This window comes from Nuphar pumila, chromosome 16 (genome assembly GCF_984573655.1).
Source record: "Nuphar pumila chromosome 16, dmNupPumi1.hap1.1, whole genome shotgun sequence".
Classification (NCBI taxonomy): domain Eukaryota; kingdom Viridiplantae; phylum Streptophyta; class Magnoliopsida; order Nymphaeales; family Nymphaeaceae; genus Nuphar; species Nuphar pumila.
The window spans coordinates 4,058,241-4,080,572 of NC_143264.1; the positions used below are offsets into that span (position 1 = coordinate 4,058,241).

Below are 22,332 nucleotides of genomic sequence, written 5' to 3' on the forward strand. Positions count from 1 at the left end.
AATGTTTGATATGAATCTATGATTTTAAATATTAAATTAGCATGCAAATGTGATGTGTGATACTGTATATATGCAGGTTTTAAGTTTCAAATGAGCATGACATCGAAAAATTATTATTATTACATGCTTATGATTGAATGCACTCTACTATCAAATTTTATGTGTTGTGCATTATATTGACTCATGCGATTATATATGGATGCATGTTGTTAATCATAGGCAATGCCTACGAATGAGAAATGAATTTAATGTGTTACAAATTGCATATGTGGCATGATAGCACCATTGACATTGAATTCTGCATCTATGAGCCCAACCAAGAGGCTCGAATCTTATATTAGATTCATTGTATATATGCATTTAATTGAATTAATGTATTAAAAGAGTAATCATGTGAACATTAATTCTGTTGGGCTTACAATAAGCAGTACTCTAGGTTTCGTGGAATAATTTTTTGAGCATAGGAGGTTGCACCTCCCCAACCACGAAGACAGGAGAAACCTCCACATTAGCCTCAGAGTAATAGGTCACGAAACTCATGAGTAAAATTTGATGCATCAGGATGGTGTTGTTGTGAGTTCTTTCTTGACTAAGTCATTCCTCACCCAGTACTGATGGGAGGTATTCGACAAGTGTTAAGCTATAAATTATTTGAAATTACCTTCCTAAGCCACAGTCTTGATCCAAGTTAAGCATGTGTAGTACCCACAGGACTAAGAAGTAAAAACCATAATTGTTTATGTATATAGTTAATCATATCATGCATCATTTAAAAAGAAAAGTAAATAAAAGCAATTACAAATCACTCATGCATGAAAATGGCTATTCGTTCAACATCGGTAAGTGCATACATTATTCACTTGCTCATGCATAAGATTATGATTGTTTATGAATAAACTTTTTGTTATTCACTGTGATGTTATGCATACTTGAAATAGATGATTTCCTAAATAATTATTTGAATTTACCAAAATATGTTCATGTATACTGGTTTTAATTTACCCGTGTTGAATAATATCTCCTACTGGGGACTCAATGAGTCTGGCCCCAATATATATCATATAGGTATTAAGTAGAAAACCCTTGCAACGGCGAGACATTGCGACGAGACTAGAGCTAAGTCTTTCCTTTCCTGCAGAGTTTTGGAATTGAACATTTATTTGTCATTTGAACATTTATGACTGTGATGTTATTTTCAAACTATGAGACTGAATTAATTTAATAATATGATTGTTAAATTCAATTTAATAGGTGAATGGTTTGATAGATCTGTAACCTGCTCAATCTCCTCATCCAACTTTGTTCGTAAATAATTTTTAATCTAATTTTTTAACTATAAAAACAAATCGTGATTTTCAGGTTAAAATTTGGGGACATTACATGATTGGTTCTTTCCTTCTTGAGAAAAAATTTATTGTATAATGATTGTTGCCCACTGTCCTAGGGCTTTTTAAGTGTTTGAGATTTAGTGGTTTTGTTGTGTTTGAAAAATTCTTTGTTGTTTCCCTGGTGTCTTTTGGGTTATCTACAAAGGATTGGTATTGTTGCATTGTGTTTTGTAAATTGTGCTAGAGTACCAAGTTATATTTGGACAAATTTTGTGTTACCGAAGCATCCAGAAGTTACAGAGCCTAAAAAATGCTAAATTATTTTCATCATCAATATGAAACATTGTTATTTAGTCATTACTTGGTTCATTTGTATCAAATCTAATCATTTCATTTCATCATTAATGTAATGTAGATACGTAAGAAGGTAGGCGTTGCACCCATTGAAAATAAGATGAGAGAGAATCGTTTACGGTGGTTTGGACATATTCGACGAAGGCCTAATGATGCTCCAGTTAGAAGGATGGAGAAATGGGAAAATATATTAGTTAAAAGAGGTCGGGGTAGGCCTAGGAAGACATGGATGGAGGTGATAGGAAAGGATATGAATGCTTTGAACCTCACCGAGGACATGGCATTGGATAGAAATGAATGGAGGAGAAGGATTCATGTGGAAGACCCGGAATGATTCTTTGTTGGTTCATATCGCCGACCCCAATTGTTTTGGGATGAAGGCGTAGTTGTTGTTATTAATGTAATGTAGATGATTGATAGTGTTCTTTATCGTTAGAGGGTGCGTGAAAGGGGTTCCACTTCTCCTCTCCCCTTTCCATGGACAAATGTTTTCTATTTGAGAGTTTCGGCTACCGCATACCAAGAACAAAAAAGAAAAGACTCACTTTGCAGAGCCTAGAAGTGAACTGTCCCTAGCAGTCGACCTAGAGTACTGTTAACCAAAGTAGCCGAAAAGGAAGGATTGAAGAAAGGCTTAGGTGTTGGATCATGTTAGGATTGTCAATTGCATTTCAGTTTCTTGGTTTTGTCAAGATCAATCATAGATTTTTATTCATTTACTTATTTGTTCTTCAGCCATCTTTTGTTCAGTGATGCTAGTGAAGTTTTTTTTTTTTTACATTTACAAGGAGAAACCACCCCAAGAACAAAGACTTAGCCGGGCTAGCTTTGCCCACCGTACTTAGGGTAATATATATGTTACTATATATGTTACATTCCTAATGGATATGCTTCTACCACAATATTATTGATGTATAGTTTTGACCATTTTGCTTGTGTTGTTTTGCAATGTAGGTGTTGCTAGCATTATCTTTTAGGTTAGTTTGGTTGTAAACACTAATGTTAATTTTACTGTTTAGCTCTTAATTGTTTGGGATATGATGACCCAATGAATGAGGATTACCGTAGATATCTCGATCTTAATGGAGTTGAGATACTGCCACCTGTACAATTTTTTTGTTATTTTGTTGGAAGTGTGTTATGAATTATTTCAAGTCATTTGCCAGAAGGTTTCTAATTAATTCAGAAATATTTCAAGAATGCTATATGATCATACTTTCTATGCTTTCATTGTTTTTGAATGAAATATTTTTCCAAGTGAATTAAAATCTTTCCATTTCATGGCCATAATGAACAAAAATTTAGGTGTTGGAGAGGCAAAATCAAGGGTGTCAGATTAGGAAGCTGAAGTGAAATGCGATGCATTTTAAAATGTATAGGAAGCGAGAAGTGAAGAATAAAAAAAATATAAGAATTGAATGAAAATCAAAATAAAACACAAATAAAAGCTAAAATAAAAGTGACTATTCTTAAATTTCATGATTTTTTAGTATAAGAATTAAATTTTTAACAAAATTTAAAAAATGATGACTATCAATTTAGAGAAAACAAATGGAAGTGAGTGAGAAGTGTGAGAGTAAACACATAAAAACATGAAAAATACAATGAAAGAACATATAAGAAAAATAAATGAAGCGTGTAAAAAGCATAGGAGAAGCATGTGAGCATCGAGATTCTCATCAAGTTTTGAAAGAAAGGAGTGATTCCAAGGCGCGTTTTAGAAAAGTGGGCTTCCCACCTATATAAGAAGCTTTTGGCAACGGTAAATCAGGGCAAAATACCCTATAGTGTTTTGCATTAGGTGAACAAATAGGAATGGCTTGATTACCATGGTGTCTTTGGAAAACCAAAGCTTCAAAATTATGCAGCCATGTGGCAAGCTTTAATTTTTCTAACAAAATTTTCTTGTGTTCTGTTAAGTCAAACAAAGATTTATTTGTTCAGGAAAAATTGCCCTGTCAGCTCAAACACAGAATAAAAACTGGTTAAGAACAGCTTGTTCAAGACTAGCTTGTTTTCTCACAAGTTTGAACTGGACAAATTGTCCTAAAGATAGGAGAGGAAGAAATCAGTGACTCTGAATCAGGAGGTTACCATAATGATCTTTTGAGGGAATGAAACCTGTGATATAGAAATGTAGTATGTATATACCATGTTTCAGGGCAAATTTTCACTATGAGAACCTTCCATGGTGCCGAAACTTTTTTGCGTGGGGCCCACACACCTTATCAAACAGGGAAGAAAAACCTCCCCACCTTCTGTGTCGGCCGGAGACTTTTCTTCCCGTTGAGAAAAGTACCCCGCGACTTCTTCCTCCGGATAAAATGATCTCCAGTGATAACTTTTTATCACCACAGTCAAACACACTCTAAGAGTAGAATAGTGTGTGTGTGTGTGACATAGGTGTGTATATAGAGAAAATAGGGTATAGCAAGCATCAATACATTCATAATTATCAATCTTAATAATTTTCCATCACAATAGAAATCATTCTTTGAAACATTGATATCAACAGCCCCCTATAGCTTTAGCAAAGCTGAGTACTACTTATTCATACAAGGCCCGTATCCTAAGCTCAAAAGACAGGACAACCCTTGGCCACAATCCCAGGCTCAGTAGGGCAGCGTGCTAGAGGGCAGTGGTCACCCAACTCTGCACCCCACCACTGAATCCCAAAGATGGACTTATATTGTAGAGCAAAGTAGGTGAGTACAGCAGAGAAAGCCACCCCTGCATCCAGCCCACCAGATAGCACATAATTGTGCCTAGCCCACCATCCCTTGTACTTCCTATACACCACAAAGTTGAACAACACTCCAACTGTCCCCCAGGCCAAGTAGTTGACTGCCCTCGCCGGCGGCATCATACCGGTTGCACCAATCAAAATCGGCATGTTGATGAGCCTGATCCACTTGATTTTCGGAAACAGGAGTGAGCACACCCACACTGGCACGGGCGCGAGCAAGCCGATTAGGAACCACCAGTTCTGCTTGGTGTAGACTCCTAAGCGGCCGAACATCCGGAGCGGGCCGGCCACACCCCATATGATGGAGGCATTGTAGAACACATCATCACCTGGACATGTCCATGGGCTTGATGGAGAGAGGAGGGCAGTGTTGCAGATGTTGGGGATTGTTGAGAGCAGCCACCATGCTGTGCCAAAGTAAACCGATGATGCAACAACTGTGCCAACAAGCTGTGCAACAGGACCCAGGCCAACAAGGTTAGCGTCCTATGCAGTCAAGAATATATATATATATATATATATATATATATATATATATATATATATATATATATATATATATATATATATATATATATATATATATATATATATGAGCAAACATCGGTTATTAATGAAAGTACAAAACTAATGAGCTAGAAATCATAGGTGCAAGTTCTATCGACTCAATCTAACCACACAGATGCGTTCAGTATGGTTTGTTCGCTAAGGATCAAACCTTGGATCGTGCTTTTCTGATGTAAAGATGTAATCTTTTGAGTTATGAAATTTTGAAACATTGTGGGCCGTTGATTTGTGGACCCCTTTAAAAAAATAATTACTTGTCATAACCACATGATTCGAAACAAGTTTTCTACTAAACAAATCATGTAGATCATATCAGTAACATTTGATCTACAAAAAAATCAGACATTTTTTGGGAAGTGGTTAGGATGGTTATGTGATAAAATTGTTTAGCTAGAGAGAGAGAGAGAGAGAGAGAGAGAGAGAGAGAGAGAGAGAGAGAGAGAGAGAACCTGAACAACGAACATAGACCTCGGTGGAATCTTCATGTAATGGCCTAGCTTGAAGTCTGAAAGGAACATGAGGGCTTGGGTCATGCTGATGTAGCCATATGTTTTGAAGGCCACATTGGCAAGAGGCCTGCCCGGATATATGTACCCTATGATCAACTCCGTTATCACATTCAAGCCAGGTTGCTGCACCAGCATTCCTTACATCAGATCAATGAAAAAAAAAACAAAAAAAAAGAAAAGAAAAGAAAAAAAGGAAGAAAGAGCAGCATCTTTACTGAGACAACAAACAACTAATCACTATTAACTTATGTTTATGTCGCCCACAAGGGCTTCACTCATCTGGTAGGGGTGACTTGTGAATGTCATGTCACCTAGTTGACGGGATGTCACAAGTTTAAAACCCATGGGTGGTGTTTCTTTCCGCAAGATCGAAGATGCATGGGACCTCAAGGGTTTTACCGATCGGAGGCCAGCCAATGTGCAGTTGGTGAAGAAGAAGTTAAGATCATGTTTGACCTAGATTAATCTAGTAGAGCTCAAATTGGTTCTGCCAATCCACAACATTGGCTAGGATTGTCACTCTTGCCAAGCTTCTGAGCCCGTTTTAGTAGTGAGCCTGGTCTAGGAATGCAAATGGATCAGGTTTGGTGCAACTCTAATCAAGATCCTATACATTATACTAGAATATGGATTTCAAAATAATAACCGAGCCATTAATCTGATTAGGTCAGGATACAACCGAACAGACTTTTCTTTTATTTTTCGATTTGGATTTCGATCACATTTTATTTCAGATTTTTACATTTTCTCCAATCAATATTAAGTCCGATTCATTTGTACTTTTTGCATGTAAAAAACTTGTTAGTCTCCAGTTACAGTCAAAGTTTGTCTAAGACTCTACTAGTCAACTTTATTGATCTGATCCAGATCCAAATTCAGGTCTATTGCTTAGAATTTGGGATTCAGTTTCAGGTCAAGGCATGATCTGGATTATACCAGATTCAATTGAATCACCAGTATGGGTAGCCCAAGTTGTGACCCTTTGGCTATTGCAGAACATATTGGCTGACCAAGCTGGGCTATATATAGACTCAATAGTACAAGGGCGACACAAGTTTGGCAAAGAAGGTTGCACTCGTGTAGGATAGAGGCCATCGCGAATTTTTGCTTGCTAATTAGCGAAAAACTTATCTGCCGTTAATTTCGTCGCTAATTTGTGACAGATTAGCGACGGACATTATCCGTCGCTAATCTGTCGCTACATTTTAAAAAAAAATTAAAAAAAAATTGATCCCTGTCGGGCGGTATTCCGGCGGCAATAAGCCGGACTTATACCGCACCCGACAGGCATTGCACAGAATGATCGCTCTGCCTCGTCGCCGGACTTGTATCATCCTCCGTGAACCGGTGCTCTCCGGCGTCGCCATCCTCCAGTGATCGCTCAGCCTCGTCGCCATCCTCCGTGAAACGGTGTCCTCCGAAGTCGTCGCCGTCCTTCGTCGTCGCCGTCCTCCGTCGTCGTCGTCGCCGTCCTCCGTGAAACTGTGTCCTCCGAAGTCATCGCCGTCCTCCGGCGTCGCCGTCCTCCGAAGTCCTCGCCGTCCTCCGTCGTCGTCGTCCTCCATGAAACTGCGTCCTCCGAAGTCGTCGCCATCCTCCGTCGTTGCCGTCCTCCGTGAAACTGCCTCGTCGCCGTCATGCTCTCCAACGCGCTCTTCGACGGGGAGAAAGTGGTTTAAATCGTGCGCGGTCGATTTAAATTTCGAATGGGGAGAGAGGGAAAATTTCGCGTTCAGTTTAAATCGAAAATTAGCGAGGGATTTAGTGAGGGAATTTTTCCGTCGCTAATTAGCGACGGAAAAATTCCCTGGCTAAAATGGTTTTCTTGTATTGAGAATTAGCGACGAAAAATTGTTGTCGTTAATCTGTCGCTAATTAGCGACGAAACAACTTTCATCGCTAATCCGTCGCTAATTAGCGACGGATTCATGAAAAAGTTTTCTCTAGCTAATCTGTCGCTAATTTGCGACGGAAAAAATCTGTCGCAAATTTCCGTCGCTAATTAACAATTTTTTTGTAGTGCCTGAATCAGACTTTGAGGTACTAGTACTGGGTCTGGGTCAGGATCTGACTGGACCTACAGGTAAAAGCATACTCAGATTTCATATGAAAACACCAACAGACCTGGAGAAGACCCAATAAAATGACGTTCTTTTATGGTTTTTATAAACTTGTGGGTACTCAATTGGAACTGTGGTCAGATCCAATGCCTTGAAATTTCATAATCTATACCTCGTTCGGTATTTCAATTGCATCCTATGAGTCTGACCTGCATAGTTAATCAGATCTCTTTCTTTATTGCCAAACCCAAGTCCTACCGGATCTAATATGGATCTGGATCGGGTCACACCTGATCCATTGACAACCCTATCTCTTGATAGCATACTTTACCTGATTAGTGGTCGCTTGGATGATGCCAATGGGGAGGGTGAAGATGAAGGCAACAGCACAAGCAAGGAGAATTCCCCACCATGGGAGCTGCAGTTGGCCCCCAAACCCTAAGCAGGCAAGGAAAGCAAGACCAATCATGCAAAGCAGGACCAGTACGAACCACCACTCCGGCACGACGGCGTAGTTCTTCTTCATCAACCTTGTGTGAATGTCGCCAACGCGATCGGTGAATGCCTGTTTGGTTTGGCGCCAGATCGACCTGCATGTATAACGCGAAATCATGTTTAGTTTCTGATGATTTTCGGCAATTCTTGAACTTGAACCATGAGGAATTCATGTTGTTGTTTGGGTATCATGTGACTAGGAAAGCCTGATTCCTAGTGAGTAAACCGCTGGATACGGGTCTGGATCTGCATTTTCCATTTGGGTCTTATCAGGAACCGGACTCGAGCGTTTGACAGCACTGGGCAGGGTGCAAACATGTTGGATACTCTCCGGATCATGTTATAACTACTGAATTCAAACCAGAATTTTAAGAAACAAATCTAAATACAAGTCTAGATTAATCAATCTAGATTCCAACAAAAAGTTGAGAACTGAATCCGAAATTATATGGCAATCATGAATCTCGTAAGAAAATTGTAGGAAACAAGAGTTTCACATGTAAAAAAGTGCACACGATAGGATTAGTCCACATTTGAACACACACACACACACACACACATATATATATATATATATATATATATATATATAGGCCCAAACTTGATATGATCATATGAATGCAAATAAGGTTTTATGTTAAGATCCATATCAACCAACAACTCGGTATCGTATTGGAAGCATGACCGAATCTGATCCATTTGCATCGTCTTCATGAACCAAGGTCCAAGGAACGAGGAGTTGGTGGGAACACGGTGCTATGTGAACAATGTCATTAATCTAAAAGTGTTTACGATGAAATTAATATCTTCATAATATCATGATATTTTCAAGATACACAAAATTTTAAGATATCGAGATAATTTTGGGATTATACAGCAATAAAATCATGATATTTTCATAATACCATTAATATTTGTAATGGAGGAGTTAAGCATGACTACCAGTGGGGCTTGCCTTTCAAAAAAAAAAAAAAAAACAGGAGTTAAGCATGACTTACTTTCCATGAAAGAGAGCCACATGGGAGAGGGTGGCCGCGACAGTGGCGAAGCTGAGGCCGTATGCAAAGGCAAAGAAGATGCTCAGATGGATCTGGCTGTAGTCCTTGTACCCGGCATGGTCGATTTCGAAGGTCTTCTTGTTAAGTATCCGGGAGATGTTGTAGGGCTTGCCCCACTGGTCGAAGACATGGGAGGAGAAGATGGGGAAGCGCTTGGCATGGTAAGTGTTGGTCCAGTACATGATGGGGAGTATGACATAAACGATGAGGAAGAAGCCGGCCATGACGTTGAGGACGGCGAAGCCGGGGGTGGCAAGCGGGCTGCCAAGAAATCCGGCAACTGTGGACCAGTCGAGGGCGAAAGAGCCGATGCCGAGGCCAGAGAGGCCAGAGCCAATCTGCTGCGCGGTGACGGAGCTCTTCCAGATCCAGCATACGAAGGACATAGCAGTGATGGAAGGGAAGAGGTAGTTGGGGACGATGTAGTAGCAGTAGCTGCAGACGAAGACCATGAGGAAGAACTGGAGCCTGGTGGTGCCATGCTTGCCCCTCACCTCCTTCTCATGCAAGGCTCTGTGGGAAAAGAAAGCAGAGACAGTTAAGTTGAGAGCATGAAGGATTCGTCCTACCGAATATGACAGGATTCTATCATACACAGTTAGAAAGATTGATACTTGTCTGATGTGATGGCAGCTTGGAAGAGACAGGCTTTGTGTCATTTTTTAATATATATGATAGAATTTTATCATATGCCATATCATAGAATCCATGACCTTGCACTTAAAGATGTGAGTTGCATGTGTTGATGATGCAACCCCACTTAAAATACTGCCATGAAGTTTGGGCCATTCAATATGCTGCATTCATAAATCGTCTTACCTTTACTAGATGAGAGGCGGGTTACGCGGGTCGACCCGTTTATTAAACGGGTTGGCTTAAGCCTAACCCGAACCCGTCTAAGAGGCGGGTTGGCGGGTCGGGTTGGCGGGTCGTGTCAGGTTTTGCCACCCCTAGTGGAATGGGAGGAAACGTGCCCGCCCTGCCTCGCTCCGTGCGGGGATGGACTTACACTTTCCTCGGCCCCGCCCCATCCCTGTCCTTGCTCGCCGCCTTGCCCTGCCCCGCCCCGTCTCTGATCCTTCTTTAGAGATGGCAGTGGAGCGAAGATAAATGGGTTCCCGCCCCCCCTTGCCCCACATGAAAGGGGGATGAAGACGGTGATGAAGGTTAAAATCAAAACCCGTGCGGGGATTTCACTGCCATGAAGTTGGGGCCATTCAATATGCTGCATTCATAAATCGTCTTACCTTTACTAGATGAGAGAGAGGTGTCAACGGGTTGGGTTGGGTTGGGTTGGGTTGGGTTAGGAACCTGGTGAAACCAGACATGACCCCCCGGTTTTGGTCAGTGAAATCGGGTCTGGACTTGGGTCTTATAGGACCCACCATAAGAGAAACCATCTCTGGACCTGATAAGAACTACATGAATCAGACCCAAAACATACCTGATAAAATAATAATTTTTTAATCATTTTTACATTAAAAAATTGCAAGTCTTAATTGAAACTCAGGTCGGGCCCCAGACTGGTATAAATTTTCGCAAACTATACCTGGCTCCATGTATTAATCAGACTTTTGGGTCTTGACTCGGGTCTTAATCAGGTCCACTTATTTATCACCCGAACTCTATAGGGTTTGGTAAGGGTCGGATTCGGGTAAACCCAACCCTTGATACTGAGGAGAGAGAGAGAACCTGAACAAAGAAACTTGAACAAGGTTAGCGGGCCACCACATGTAGGGAGAGTCCACAAGATACTTGCGAAAGAGACCGGCCCACCCATATCCCATCATCTGCAGTTGCAAGCATGTTCACAATTAAGAGAGAGAGAGAGAGAGAGAGAGAGAGAGAGAGAGCATGGCTCGCAAGACCATGTTACATAAGTAACGTTTTTTTTTTAATAAAGGCAAGCTGGGGTTAATGAGACCCCACCAGTTTTGCAACAATTTGAACTCGTGACGTCTCAACACAAGGTGACGTGCACCGACTGCTCCTACCATAAGTAACGATTTATTTTATAGAGCTAATAAAAACTAATTGATGATAGCAACATCTCGTAAGAGTTGAATTTATTTATTTTTTCAACAGACAGAAGTAACAATTTATTTGATACAAAAAAATAATTAAATTCGACTATGACAAGATGTTGCTATCATCCATTACTTTTCAATTTTTTTTTTATTAACGGTTATTTTCTGTAGACCTACTTTTTACCTGATATTACATGCTAAAGTCATGTTTTCAAAGATTTTCTGATACAAGCAAACTTTTTTTATAATATATACACTAGCACATACACTTACGTACTTATATACACAAAAGACCATAACAAAACAAAAATAAATAAAAACAAAAAATCCCATTAGGGGCCGGCCTCTTGCCCCTAATCCCAAAATGAGCTTTCACTTTTCTTAGAATAAGGACACCAATCATAGAGGACATTTTTTGTTGTTGTTTCTTGTATAGACCTTTGAAATTAAAAAAAAATACTAATTCATCATTATAAGAAAGAAAAACAGCAAAAATTTTGAAATTTGATTATGAAAGATATTATTATAATTTGATTTATAATATAACCTGAATGAATAACTAATATGGTACCAATTGTTTGGCAGTTTTCAAGAAAATAGAGGCCTATATCAGGAAATTCAAAAATATCAGGCCCGGTTTTGGAATAACGAGCACAAGGTTCGACCTAAGTGAAAATTTCCCTAGATTAAAAGATCCCCGTGATATTGAAGTGAACATAAATACCTAGGAGACAAAACCTGTTGCCACTAGCTCACCAAGGTCATGTGGTAATGCTGTTATGGTTGCACCTTTTGGGCAAAAAATATTCTAGCCCATTTATTTTAGTCAGCTATCTTTATCATCATTATCACAATATGCATGTCATATATATATATATATATATATATATATATATATATATATATATATATATATATATATATATAGAGAGAGAGAGAGAGAGAGAGAGAGAGAGAGAGAGAGAGAGAGTGTGCAAAAGTTTCTTTTTTATATGACTGGCTAACGGTTTAGTCTTAGGCACACCTTGAATTTAGGAAAGGCAATCAGAGCAACACATGCATCTCATGATTCACCGTCTCTCTCCTCCCCCAAAGATATTTTGCATAAGGGTGTCAATGGGTCGGGTTTGAACCGGACCCGACCTGACCCGTACCAAACCCTATAGGGTTAGGGTTTGGTAATAAATGAGAAGGTCCGATTGAAATCCAGGTCAGACCCGAAGGGTCTGATTAATATATAGAGTCCGGTATGGTTTACGAAATTTCATTCCAGACCCAAGGCCCCGACCCGAGTTTCGAGTAAGATCCACAAATTTTCAATGTAAAAAAAATTTATTTTATCAGTTATGGTTCGGGTCTGGTTCATGTAATCCTTATAGGATCTAGGTATGGTTTCTCTTATAGTGGGTTCGATTGGACTTGGGTTCAGACCCGGTACCATCATTTCAAATCAGGCCTGGGTCTGGCTCCACCTCAGTGAGAACCAATCCTGACCCGTTGACACAGCTTAATTAAGCATATGAATACAAGAAACAACAATTTTTAAACAATATGACAATAATTGCTAAACGATAGGACATACGGCACTATGGTAGTGATGTAGGTCACTTTTCTTCCCATGTAGTGGACCATCCCTAATCTTAAAAAAAAAAAAGGACATCTTTGACTTTGATGACCCCTTTTACTGTTTGGATATTGATAAACCGGACCCGATTTAGGTCCCTTCATGGAGTGTTTGTATAATGTCAAAAGGCTTTATAACCATTAATTTCTTGAAAATGTGATGCAAGACAATGGTAAATCTCAATCTTTTTATCACCAATCCTTGATGATGGGATGTGAAAGTGGATCTCACAAATTGAGTACCCGAATCCATACCCAAGCGGTAGAGTAGTAGTTGTAGGTAATAGGAATCCAGATCACCGGTTTCATAAAACCCTTGGGCCAATGTAGGAGATTGAGTTTGGCCTTGGGCCCATGCTAGATCTGACCTCGATTCAAATGTGTAAGGATCAAGTGCAATATGATTGCACACTTTGAGCGTGCTGCTGCACCTCATAGTACACCGTCTTTAGGAGCTGCGGGGCTCAACAGCAGATGGTGGGTGATAAGGTGCAGTAGCACATGAAAAATGTGCAATTACATTGCACCTGATCTGTGCTCGACTCAAACAGGGAACCTTAGACCCCCAAGATGAGATCGCGGTTTGTCTGAGGTAAGGGCTTCTGAAGTCAATCATAGATCACTCTAACTCGATCCCACTCATCCCTTATGTTATCCCTATTGTCATATCTCATTTTGGAATCTCATTGATGCAAGTTGTTTTGATCTAGTCTGACCTCTTAGATGTGATCTACATGGTCCATTTAGTTAATATCGGCATTCGAATCGCCCGAATCTGACCTGTGTGTAGGAATTTCTGGTGATTCAAAGATCAATGACTATAAAAACACCAAATTTTGTTGATTTAAAAAATCACATTTTTTTTTTTTACAAAAATTTAAATAGAACAAGAGTTGATTCCTATCAAATTGACCATGCGGAATCCAGAAAAGTGGCCAGATTTGATCAAAACAACTTGAATCCAAGATGGAGATGATATAGGGGATGAGCCACACTCAGTAATCTAAAGCTGGGATCTAATCTAAATGTAAAAATATTAGTTACAAACAACTTAGCACATGATTCAAGACCCTGGATCAAACCCTGCTGGCACACGGGTGTGTTGGTAACTTTTAGAGGTGGGCTACCCAAAGCAGGATGGTCGTGGGGCCTCACTCAGGGTTTTCCCTGGCTTCGGCAAGGGTTCTTCATCATAAAAAGAATACAAAAAAAAGAGAGTAGAAATTCCAGTATTTTCTTTTCTAAATATTCTGATGATAAGAATTTAAAAAAATAAAGTGTAGAAAACTCCAGCACCCCCAGGGGTTGAAGTAACTTTTTGACTTTTATAAATGAATCAGATCACCTACAATCAAAATATATGTAGATAGCATTTTAGCACATCTATTTGACTAAGTTATGAACCATTAAATGAATACAAAGGCAACAGAAAACAAGTCATTTAAGTGCAATTAAAAAAAGTTGGGTGGTAGTACTTTTTAAAACAGGCAGCAGGCAGCAAGTTTGGCTGCTCTTTTTGTAATTTACTGAAAATTGTCAGCATGGTCTCACAGGGATGGCAGTGGAACGGGAGGAAACGTGCCCCCCCTGCCTCGCTCCGTGCGGGGATGGACTTACACTTTCCTCCGCCCCGCCCCATCCCTGTCCTTGCTCGCCGCCTTGCCCTGCCCCGCCCCGTCTCTGATCCTTCTTTAGAGATGGCAGTGGAGCGAAGATAAATGGGGTCCCGCCCCACCTTGCCCCACATGAAAGGGGGATGAAGACGGTGATGAAGGTTAAAATCAAAACCCGTGCGGGGATGGAGGTAGGATTTTGAGACAGGGCGAGGAGAGACCTTGTCCCCGCCCCGGTCCACTACCATCTCTATGGTCTTGTATGTACGTTTGAATGACAGTAAGATTCAAAGCTCAAAGCGTTTAAAATTTCCTAGTACTCGATGGTATACTATGTGAACAATATATATATATATATATATATATATATATATATATATATATATATATATATATATATATATATATATATATATATATATATAAGAGCAAATAATATATGTAAAATAAAAAATGAAGGTGCAACTAATAAAAGGCTAGGGAAAGGTAAAAGTGAAAAACTCACCTGTGTTGTCAGTGATAACAAATATGCAGCGAGTGGATGCAGCTCTCTGTGGTAAAAGGCTTTTACTATGGTGATGATATTCACAGCGTATACAGAGTTGGAGCCTGAGTTGGCAAATATGGTGATCAAGACATGCTCTTTGATGTTGAACGGGCCTGGATTCAATGAGAACTTCCAGTTGGTCCCTGGGATTCCGATCGGCTTCGGCGGAAGCGTCGCTGCCATGAGCTTTCCTAGCGGCAGGACTACGATCTGCGCCGAGATGGATGATATGTAGAGTGGATTCTGCCTGTAGCCGAAAAACTGGTTCAAGAAGGCTAGCAATGCACATGAGATCAAGCCTAGGATCCATGTCCGGAACGTCAGAGACGGCAACGATGGATCGTCAGTGGTCGGAACCGTTAGCCGGACTTGCTCAATTGGGGAATTTTCCAATTCATCTGAATAAAAGTAACCACTTTCACGTTTATATTGAGAATTTTGCGTTAATGTAGTCCCTAGCTTTTGTATGTACACAGCCAACAGGGGATCCTTTAAGCTCAATGGGATGAGATTAACCAGTAGTAGAAGAGATGATATTTTTCCTTTTTTTTCGTAGTAAAAGGATCTTACTTAAATGATCCTAGCCATCCAAGCAAATAGATCTGCATGGCTAAGATCATATGGACAAATGGGCAAGAATGTGAACGACCAGGATACATTCCGTTGGATGGCTAGGCTGTCATAGAATGTTGAGATGTGCCTTGAATTCCATGTTACAATCCTGACACAAGTAACTTGCTAACAAGGCCATGTAAATGTTGGATCATATTTCAGATCACATCGTTTCACAATTAACATCATGACATAAATCAGGATATGAATCAACATGGTAATCAAGATTAACAGTTGATTGAAACATGAACAAGGAGCAAACATGTCGATTTTCATATAATACCAGAATTCAAACAGATGCATAAAACATAATAGAAACAACAGAAATATGTTAATATTATGTAATAAGCTAAGGCGTACGAAAGTACTTCCCTTAAAGAAGATTTGTTCCCACATACGGTGCAAATAGGGTCCGACGTCCTTCTCCCAAGATACAATAGCCTTGACGATCCAGATCGGTGCAATCTGACGGTAGATCATCCTTCAAAAACAACCTCTCGAAAAGAGAAAATGAAGAGTCAGGCGACTTCCTCTGTATCCGTAACCCCAGCCCTAACCCCGTTTTTATAACCCACGAACGGTTATAAAAACGTGGAAGAGGCCCTTTACAGAAGACGAGGGGTCGTGACCCGATAACGGATCTATCCGTTATCCATTCTCTTAACCCATTATCCAATCTAAATAAAGACAAAATCGGGGCAAAAAAGATCATTGAACTCTAATTGGATATGGTCATAAATGGCCAATTACCCGACCCGACCCAGCCCGATGGGCGGGTGCACACGCGTGTTTGTGGTAGTCATCCCACTCCCTTGTTCTTTGAAACAAGTGTAAGACCTTCCACTCTTCAATATGGGACTATTCTACATCATCAAATCCAAATATACTTCAAAAAGGAGTGGTCCCCATTATTTTTCATTATTTGAATTCTCTCTTCTCCTCTTCTCACACCCAACCGTAAATACTTCTTAAGGGTTTTTCTTGTTAAGCTAACTTATTTTATGAGTTTGAGCATTATTTACTGCTTTAAGATTTTTTGCAAAAAAAGAGTACCGTCATCTACTTTTGTATTTGATATAGTGAAAATCTTTGATCCTCCTGTAAACATAGGCCTTTGGCCGAACCACATCAATTGGGGCAAGTTGTAAGCGCCTCCGTGCGTGTTCAAGGATCCGACTGAGCGTCGTGTAGTGCTCAGGTGTACGAAAATGCCATACACGCACCATATACATGCCCATGGGTGTATGACATCCACCGTACACCCACCTGCAGGTACATGACATCCCTGTAAACCTGATTGAGCACCACACGGACCCGAACACGCACTGTAGCTACAGTGCATGTTCGGGAGAGAACACGCAACACCCTCTCTCCATCAATCGTGTGTCACCTTACAGGAGCCGCATCAGGAACGTGGGGAATCACTTAAATTAGACCACAAAGTGGTAAACAATGAATGACATGGACTCGTAGAATCCAACTGTATCGAGGACAAGGCCCAATAAAAATGAGAGAGAGAGTAAATTATTTGGTGCCAATAAAATAATAGCTGGAAACAAAAAGAGAAAAAATGCATTTAATAAAAAAATTCTTTTTATGGTATTATATAATAAACAAATGGTAGAGAGGGAGACTAAAAAGTATGCACCAATCATAGTATTTTATAAAAGTGATAAGTCCCGCCTAGGGATGGCAGTGGGGCGGGGCGGGGCGGGGCGGGGGACAAGGTTTCCACCCCCGCCCCGCCTCAAAATTTTATCCTCCACCCCCGCGCGGGGATGGATTTTATCCTCCACCCCCGCCTCCATCCCCGTTTCATACCCTTCATCCCCGGTCCAAACGGGGCGAGGCCCCGCTTTCCCCCGGTCCACTGCCATCCCTAGTCCCGCTCCCCCCACCCCCCCTAGTCGTCATTATGAAAAGGCCAAACACCAAAAGGATGACGAAGGAAATTGCTTGGCCACAGGAATCTCACCCACTGAACAGGAAATGTTAATCTCAAGCGTAATCACGAATCTTGATCTCAGGAAAATATCGCAATATTTTCAAAGTTTTAATTTATTAAAAAAATGTGAAAAAACAAGTACATAAAAATATAAAATATTTATGATATAGATGTAATAAACATACAAATAATATTAAAATGAGAAAGAAGTCTTAAAGCAAAACTAAAGTGTAAGTAATCCTTTTCTTTTAAATATCTCATTTTTAGTAGCATTTGAAAAATATCGCCTTACATTCACGTTATATTCAAAATATGGGGTGCATTTTTTTACCGTGACCCCGAGTTGGAGTCTTAGTGGTGGTCATCCCCAACAGACAACCACAGAGAGAGAGAGAGAGAGAGAGAGAGAGAGAGAGAGAGAGAGAGAGAGAGAGAGCATTCATGTGACAGAGAATCCAAAAATGAGTTCTTGTTGGATGTGTTCAACACACAAAGAAACAGTAGAACAAGAAGTTGCAGACACATCTAAAAAAAAGAGTGTAGTCACTGTTTCAGCAATTCAATGCCCAAAGAAACAGTAGAACAAGAAGTTGCAGACACATCTCAAAAAAAGAAGAAGTTGCAGACACAGATCTAAAGTGCCTTATGGTAAAGTTGCCTGAAAAATGGCCCATCTAAATCATTCACTGCCTCATAATTAATTCCCTTACTTGTATCCATAGAACACCACCAACAGAACATTCACAAGGAAAAACCAACACAAAAAGAGAAGAAAGAAACTAATTAAGAACTCACCCGTTTCCTTGGCTTCCTTGAGCTTCTCCGGCAGGTGATCCCCATCCCTTGCTGATGGATCAGTGGCCCCTGAACCACTCATCTGATCAGATACAAGATCCCAACAACTCTCTCTCTCTCTCTCTCTCTCTCTCTAGCAAGAGGCAAGGCAAATACTATTATAAGGAAGACACCATAGCTTCTCTATTGGGGTCTTCATATTTACCATAAAGATGTATTAAAATATTAAAATTACTTTATTCAAAAGATGAAATTTAGTCCCTTGTGGAGAAATAACTTTTTTGCTAAATGGTGAACGATTAAAATATTGAAAGCATCTCATCAGTTGCTTTGTTTGACAAAACAATGTTTGGCTTAGTGAGTTTAGGACGAAGCGTCCCTTTCAACCATTAAGACAAATATCACCAAAATTTTCTTGAAAATATCACCAAAAATAAATATTCATGGTGTTTTGTCTGCAACAGTTGAAATGTCGCAATATCTTGAAAATATTGTAATATTTGTGTTCAAATAAGACGTGAGGATCCGATTTTTTTATAAAATTTAATCAATAAAAACTATTTTTAATATTTTACTGTTTTGATTTTTTTTTCATTCCTTTTACTTCTCTCTTCTTAAAATTTTTTATTCCAACAAAAATTTCCAATATGTTGCTCAAAAAAAGAAAGAAAAAATGAAAAAATATTAAATTTCTCACGAGAAAACGACTGCCGCTCAATTCCTGCTTTAAACTGTTGTTAGCGGAAGACAGGGGAGTTAGACAAATCTAAAAAGTTGGGCGGTTGGATGTAAATAGCTGACCCTAGTAGGAGCCTTACCGTATTTTACTTCTCTTTCTTGAAAATTTTCAAAAAGGGATTAAAGTTTAGCCATTAATAAAAAACCACCTAATTTTTAAATTTATTTGAAAAAGCACCTATTTTTTTGCTCGGTTCATAGAAAAACAAACTTTCATCCATTTAACTAATTAGGTTATCACTAACTCAAGATGAGTTAAGATAGTTAGTTTACTAATTAACCCTTAAAAAACTCTCTTTGTAATGCATTTTTTAAAATATGATGTTGAGGGTATAATGGTAATTTAAAATTGTATTTGACTGTTAGGGTTATTAATGGGTCGGGTTTTACCCGACCCCGACCCGTATCATACCCTACAGGGCTAGGGTTTGGTGATAAACAAGGTCCAATTAGAATTTGGGTCAAACCCGAAGGGTGGGGTTAATATATGGAGCTAGGTATGGTTTGTGAAATTTCATACCAGACCTAGTCTCGACCTGAGTTCCTATTAAGATCCGCAAATTTTCGATGTAAAAAAATATAAAAAGCATTATTTTATGGGATATGGTCTGGGTTTGGTTCATGGAATTCTTATAGGATCCAAGTGTGATTTCTCTTATGGTGAGTCCGATTAGATTTGGGTCCGAACCCAATACCATAATCTCAAATCTAGTTTGGGTTTAGTTTTACTTGGATCCAAACCAAACCCGACCTGTTGACACTCCTATTGACTGTAGTAAACTTCTGTTTTTATTTTTTTTATTTTTAGGTGCTTTTTCAAAAAAAAAAAAATAGGTGACATTTTGATTAATGCTAAATTTTAGGTGCATTTTTTTGAAAAGTTTCTTAATCTTATCTGCTCTGACTCTTTCAACCGTCATCGCATGTGCTACACCACTCAAGCCTTGTGAACATGGACAACTTTATCTGCCAAATGCAGCTGGTCCATTTACAAAACTGGGGTTCACATTGACAGGCTGTATTGGGATCCCCATATCAATCATTTTCTGGTCCAAAGTAGGGTCCAATGAGATTCTTGGATTCCACTCGGATCTGAGATTCTAGGATCTCATGTTGGTAGCTTTCTAGTCCCAAACACTACACCTCCCGAATCAGACCCGAAATCCATGGACCTGCGTTGCTTCGAGGATCTCCGATCTAACATTGATTCGCGATGTCGAGGATCTTGGATGCATTCGAAGGTATCAGGTGGTCACGTTCGAGAGCCTTGGATCTCAGATCCAAGGATCTCAGTTCCCTAGAGATTTGAGATCCAAGGATCTCCTATCCCTGGAACTCTCAATGGACTCAGTTTTATTGTGGGCCACACACCTTGATCCATGTCCGCATGGATCTCTGCATGAAACTAGGGCTGAAAACGGATCAGATATGGTCAGATATCTGATCTGTGTTCGACATGTTATTTTCGGATATGGATCCTTTAAGTAAAATCTGAATGTGCATTAGTATCAGATTCGGATTACTTTGGGATTTAGATCAGATTCGAGCATTTTAAGTCGCATCTAGAGTTGATCCGAATAAAAATCTGGACCGGTTGTCTTTTTTTTAGCATTCCAATAGCTTGTTTTTGTTCTATTTTTCTGGGTCCAATATTACCACATGTGTTTCGATTTTGGATTCAATCTTACCTCTTTGGATCTGGATTTGGATTCATATTTATTGTTTACATTTCAGATTTGGATCTATCAAGATCTGGACTGAATCTGACCCATTTCACCCCTACGTCAGACTTGTGTCATTCAAAATGCAAATGCACAACGTGGAACTAGATAATCCACAACTTTTTTCAAATGCTGATCCAACTTGGGTTCCACTTTGGTCCATATTACAATCCATACCCACATCCTCGGTCATTGCTTCAATATGAACAAAAGTTAGAACCTAGATTCATGCTTAACTCCATGTGATTTGTGTTCAAACCTAGATTCGTGCTTAACTCCATGTGATTTGTGTTCAAACCTAGATTCATTCTCCAGCACATGGTTAACTAATTTCGAATCCAGGCTCTCTTCATGGTCTATGATTTAGGCACCTGATTTTAGGTAGCCTAAGCATGACAGACTGAACTAATGCGATCAGGGTCTTTGTGTTGGGTGCAGTTTCTTCGGGTTGTAAGCGCGAAAAGAAAAAATACCAAAACATCTGTAATCTTTGGTTAGGGATGGATCATCTTTTCACAAGGTTAATTATAATAGAATAATGCAAGTACTCTAAGCGCAACTGTACAATGTAAGTCGCAAGGGAACATCAAGAGTGATAAAACTTTATAATATAAGAGAGAATGCATATTCCTGTGGTCTAGGTTCAAATCCCATGGTCGTCACCCTCCTGCCTAAGCCAAAGTTTGGCGATTCTCTGAGGTTGAAGGGTAAGCCTATGCCGACATGGACAGAGATGGTAAATACTGCAGCAAAATTCAAAAAAAAAATGGCCACAAAACACTGCAAAATGTGCATGAGTGTCAGAGTAAATACTGTGATTTGACTCTAATAGATGTTATTGAAGCCCGGCCACACGTTGCATTGGGCTGACTTTCAATCAACTCTTTGAAAACAAATAGAAAATGGCCTTCAATTGTCATTAAAACGTCTCTAAGGGTACGTTTGTGTCACTAAAAATGGGTGTTTTCCGCAAAAATGCACAGACGGGCGTGTGTTTTCACAAGGTCCCAGTGACGAATCAAACAGCGAAAGCCGTTGTTTATGCAGAAAACCCCCGACGGGCATGCCAAAATACATGCTGCCTCGAGGTTTTCCGCAGAAATAGTTACTTTTTAGAAAAAATCTTTTGGCGAGAAATTTTCTATCGTTTGAAAGGGTAAGAAATATCATACTAAGTTTTCATTTTGAATCATTTTTTCTACATCTTTCTCACTTTTAAAATTGCCCTACGAGCGGTTTTGAAGAGAGAAAAATTTTCATAGGAAAAGAAAGTTTGGACAATGAGAGTTTTTGATATGAGAAGTTTTCCATAAAAAGTAAAAAAAATATGAAAAAACGAAAGAGAGGAGGAGGAAGATGGTGGTGATGATATTGAGATGGTGGGTGGTGGTGAGATGTGAGGTAGGGAGTGTAAATATAAATTTTCTCTTGGTAGGAAATATTCCTCCATCACCCCCATGGAGCAATGTTTACTGTAAAAAAATATACTTTTTAGAAAGAAACTCTTAGCGAAAAAGTCAGTGTCAAAAAATTCGTTACAATTTTTTATTTTGCATCATTTTTCCTACGTCTTTCTGGCTTCCAAACGTGCCCT

At 39.6% G+C, this 22,332-nt stretch overlaps 1 protein-coding gene across 1 annotated transcript; it reads right to left on the minus strand.

Moving 5' to 3' along the window:
* Positions 1-4,134: 4,134 nt before the first annotated feature.
* Positions 4,135-18,432, minus strand: LOC149812714 (oligopeptide transporter 5-like). The gene is made up of 7 exons (XM_089991602.1): positions 18,280-18,432; positions 14,886-15,325; positions 10,810-10,907; positions 9,058-9,630; positions 7,896-8,154; positions 5,445-5,627; positions 4,135-4,878 (listed from the first exon to the last, which is right to left on the minus strand). The coding sequence occupies exons 1-7, from the start codon at positions 18,359-18,361 to the stop codon at positions 4,258-4,260; spliced, it is 2,256 nt and encodes a 751-aa protein (XP_089847728.1). The 5' UTR covers positions 18,362-18,432; the 3' UTR covers positions 4,135-4,257.
* Positions 18,433-22,332: the final 3,900 nt, after the last annotated feature.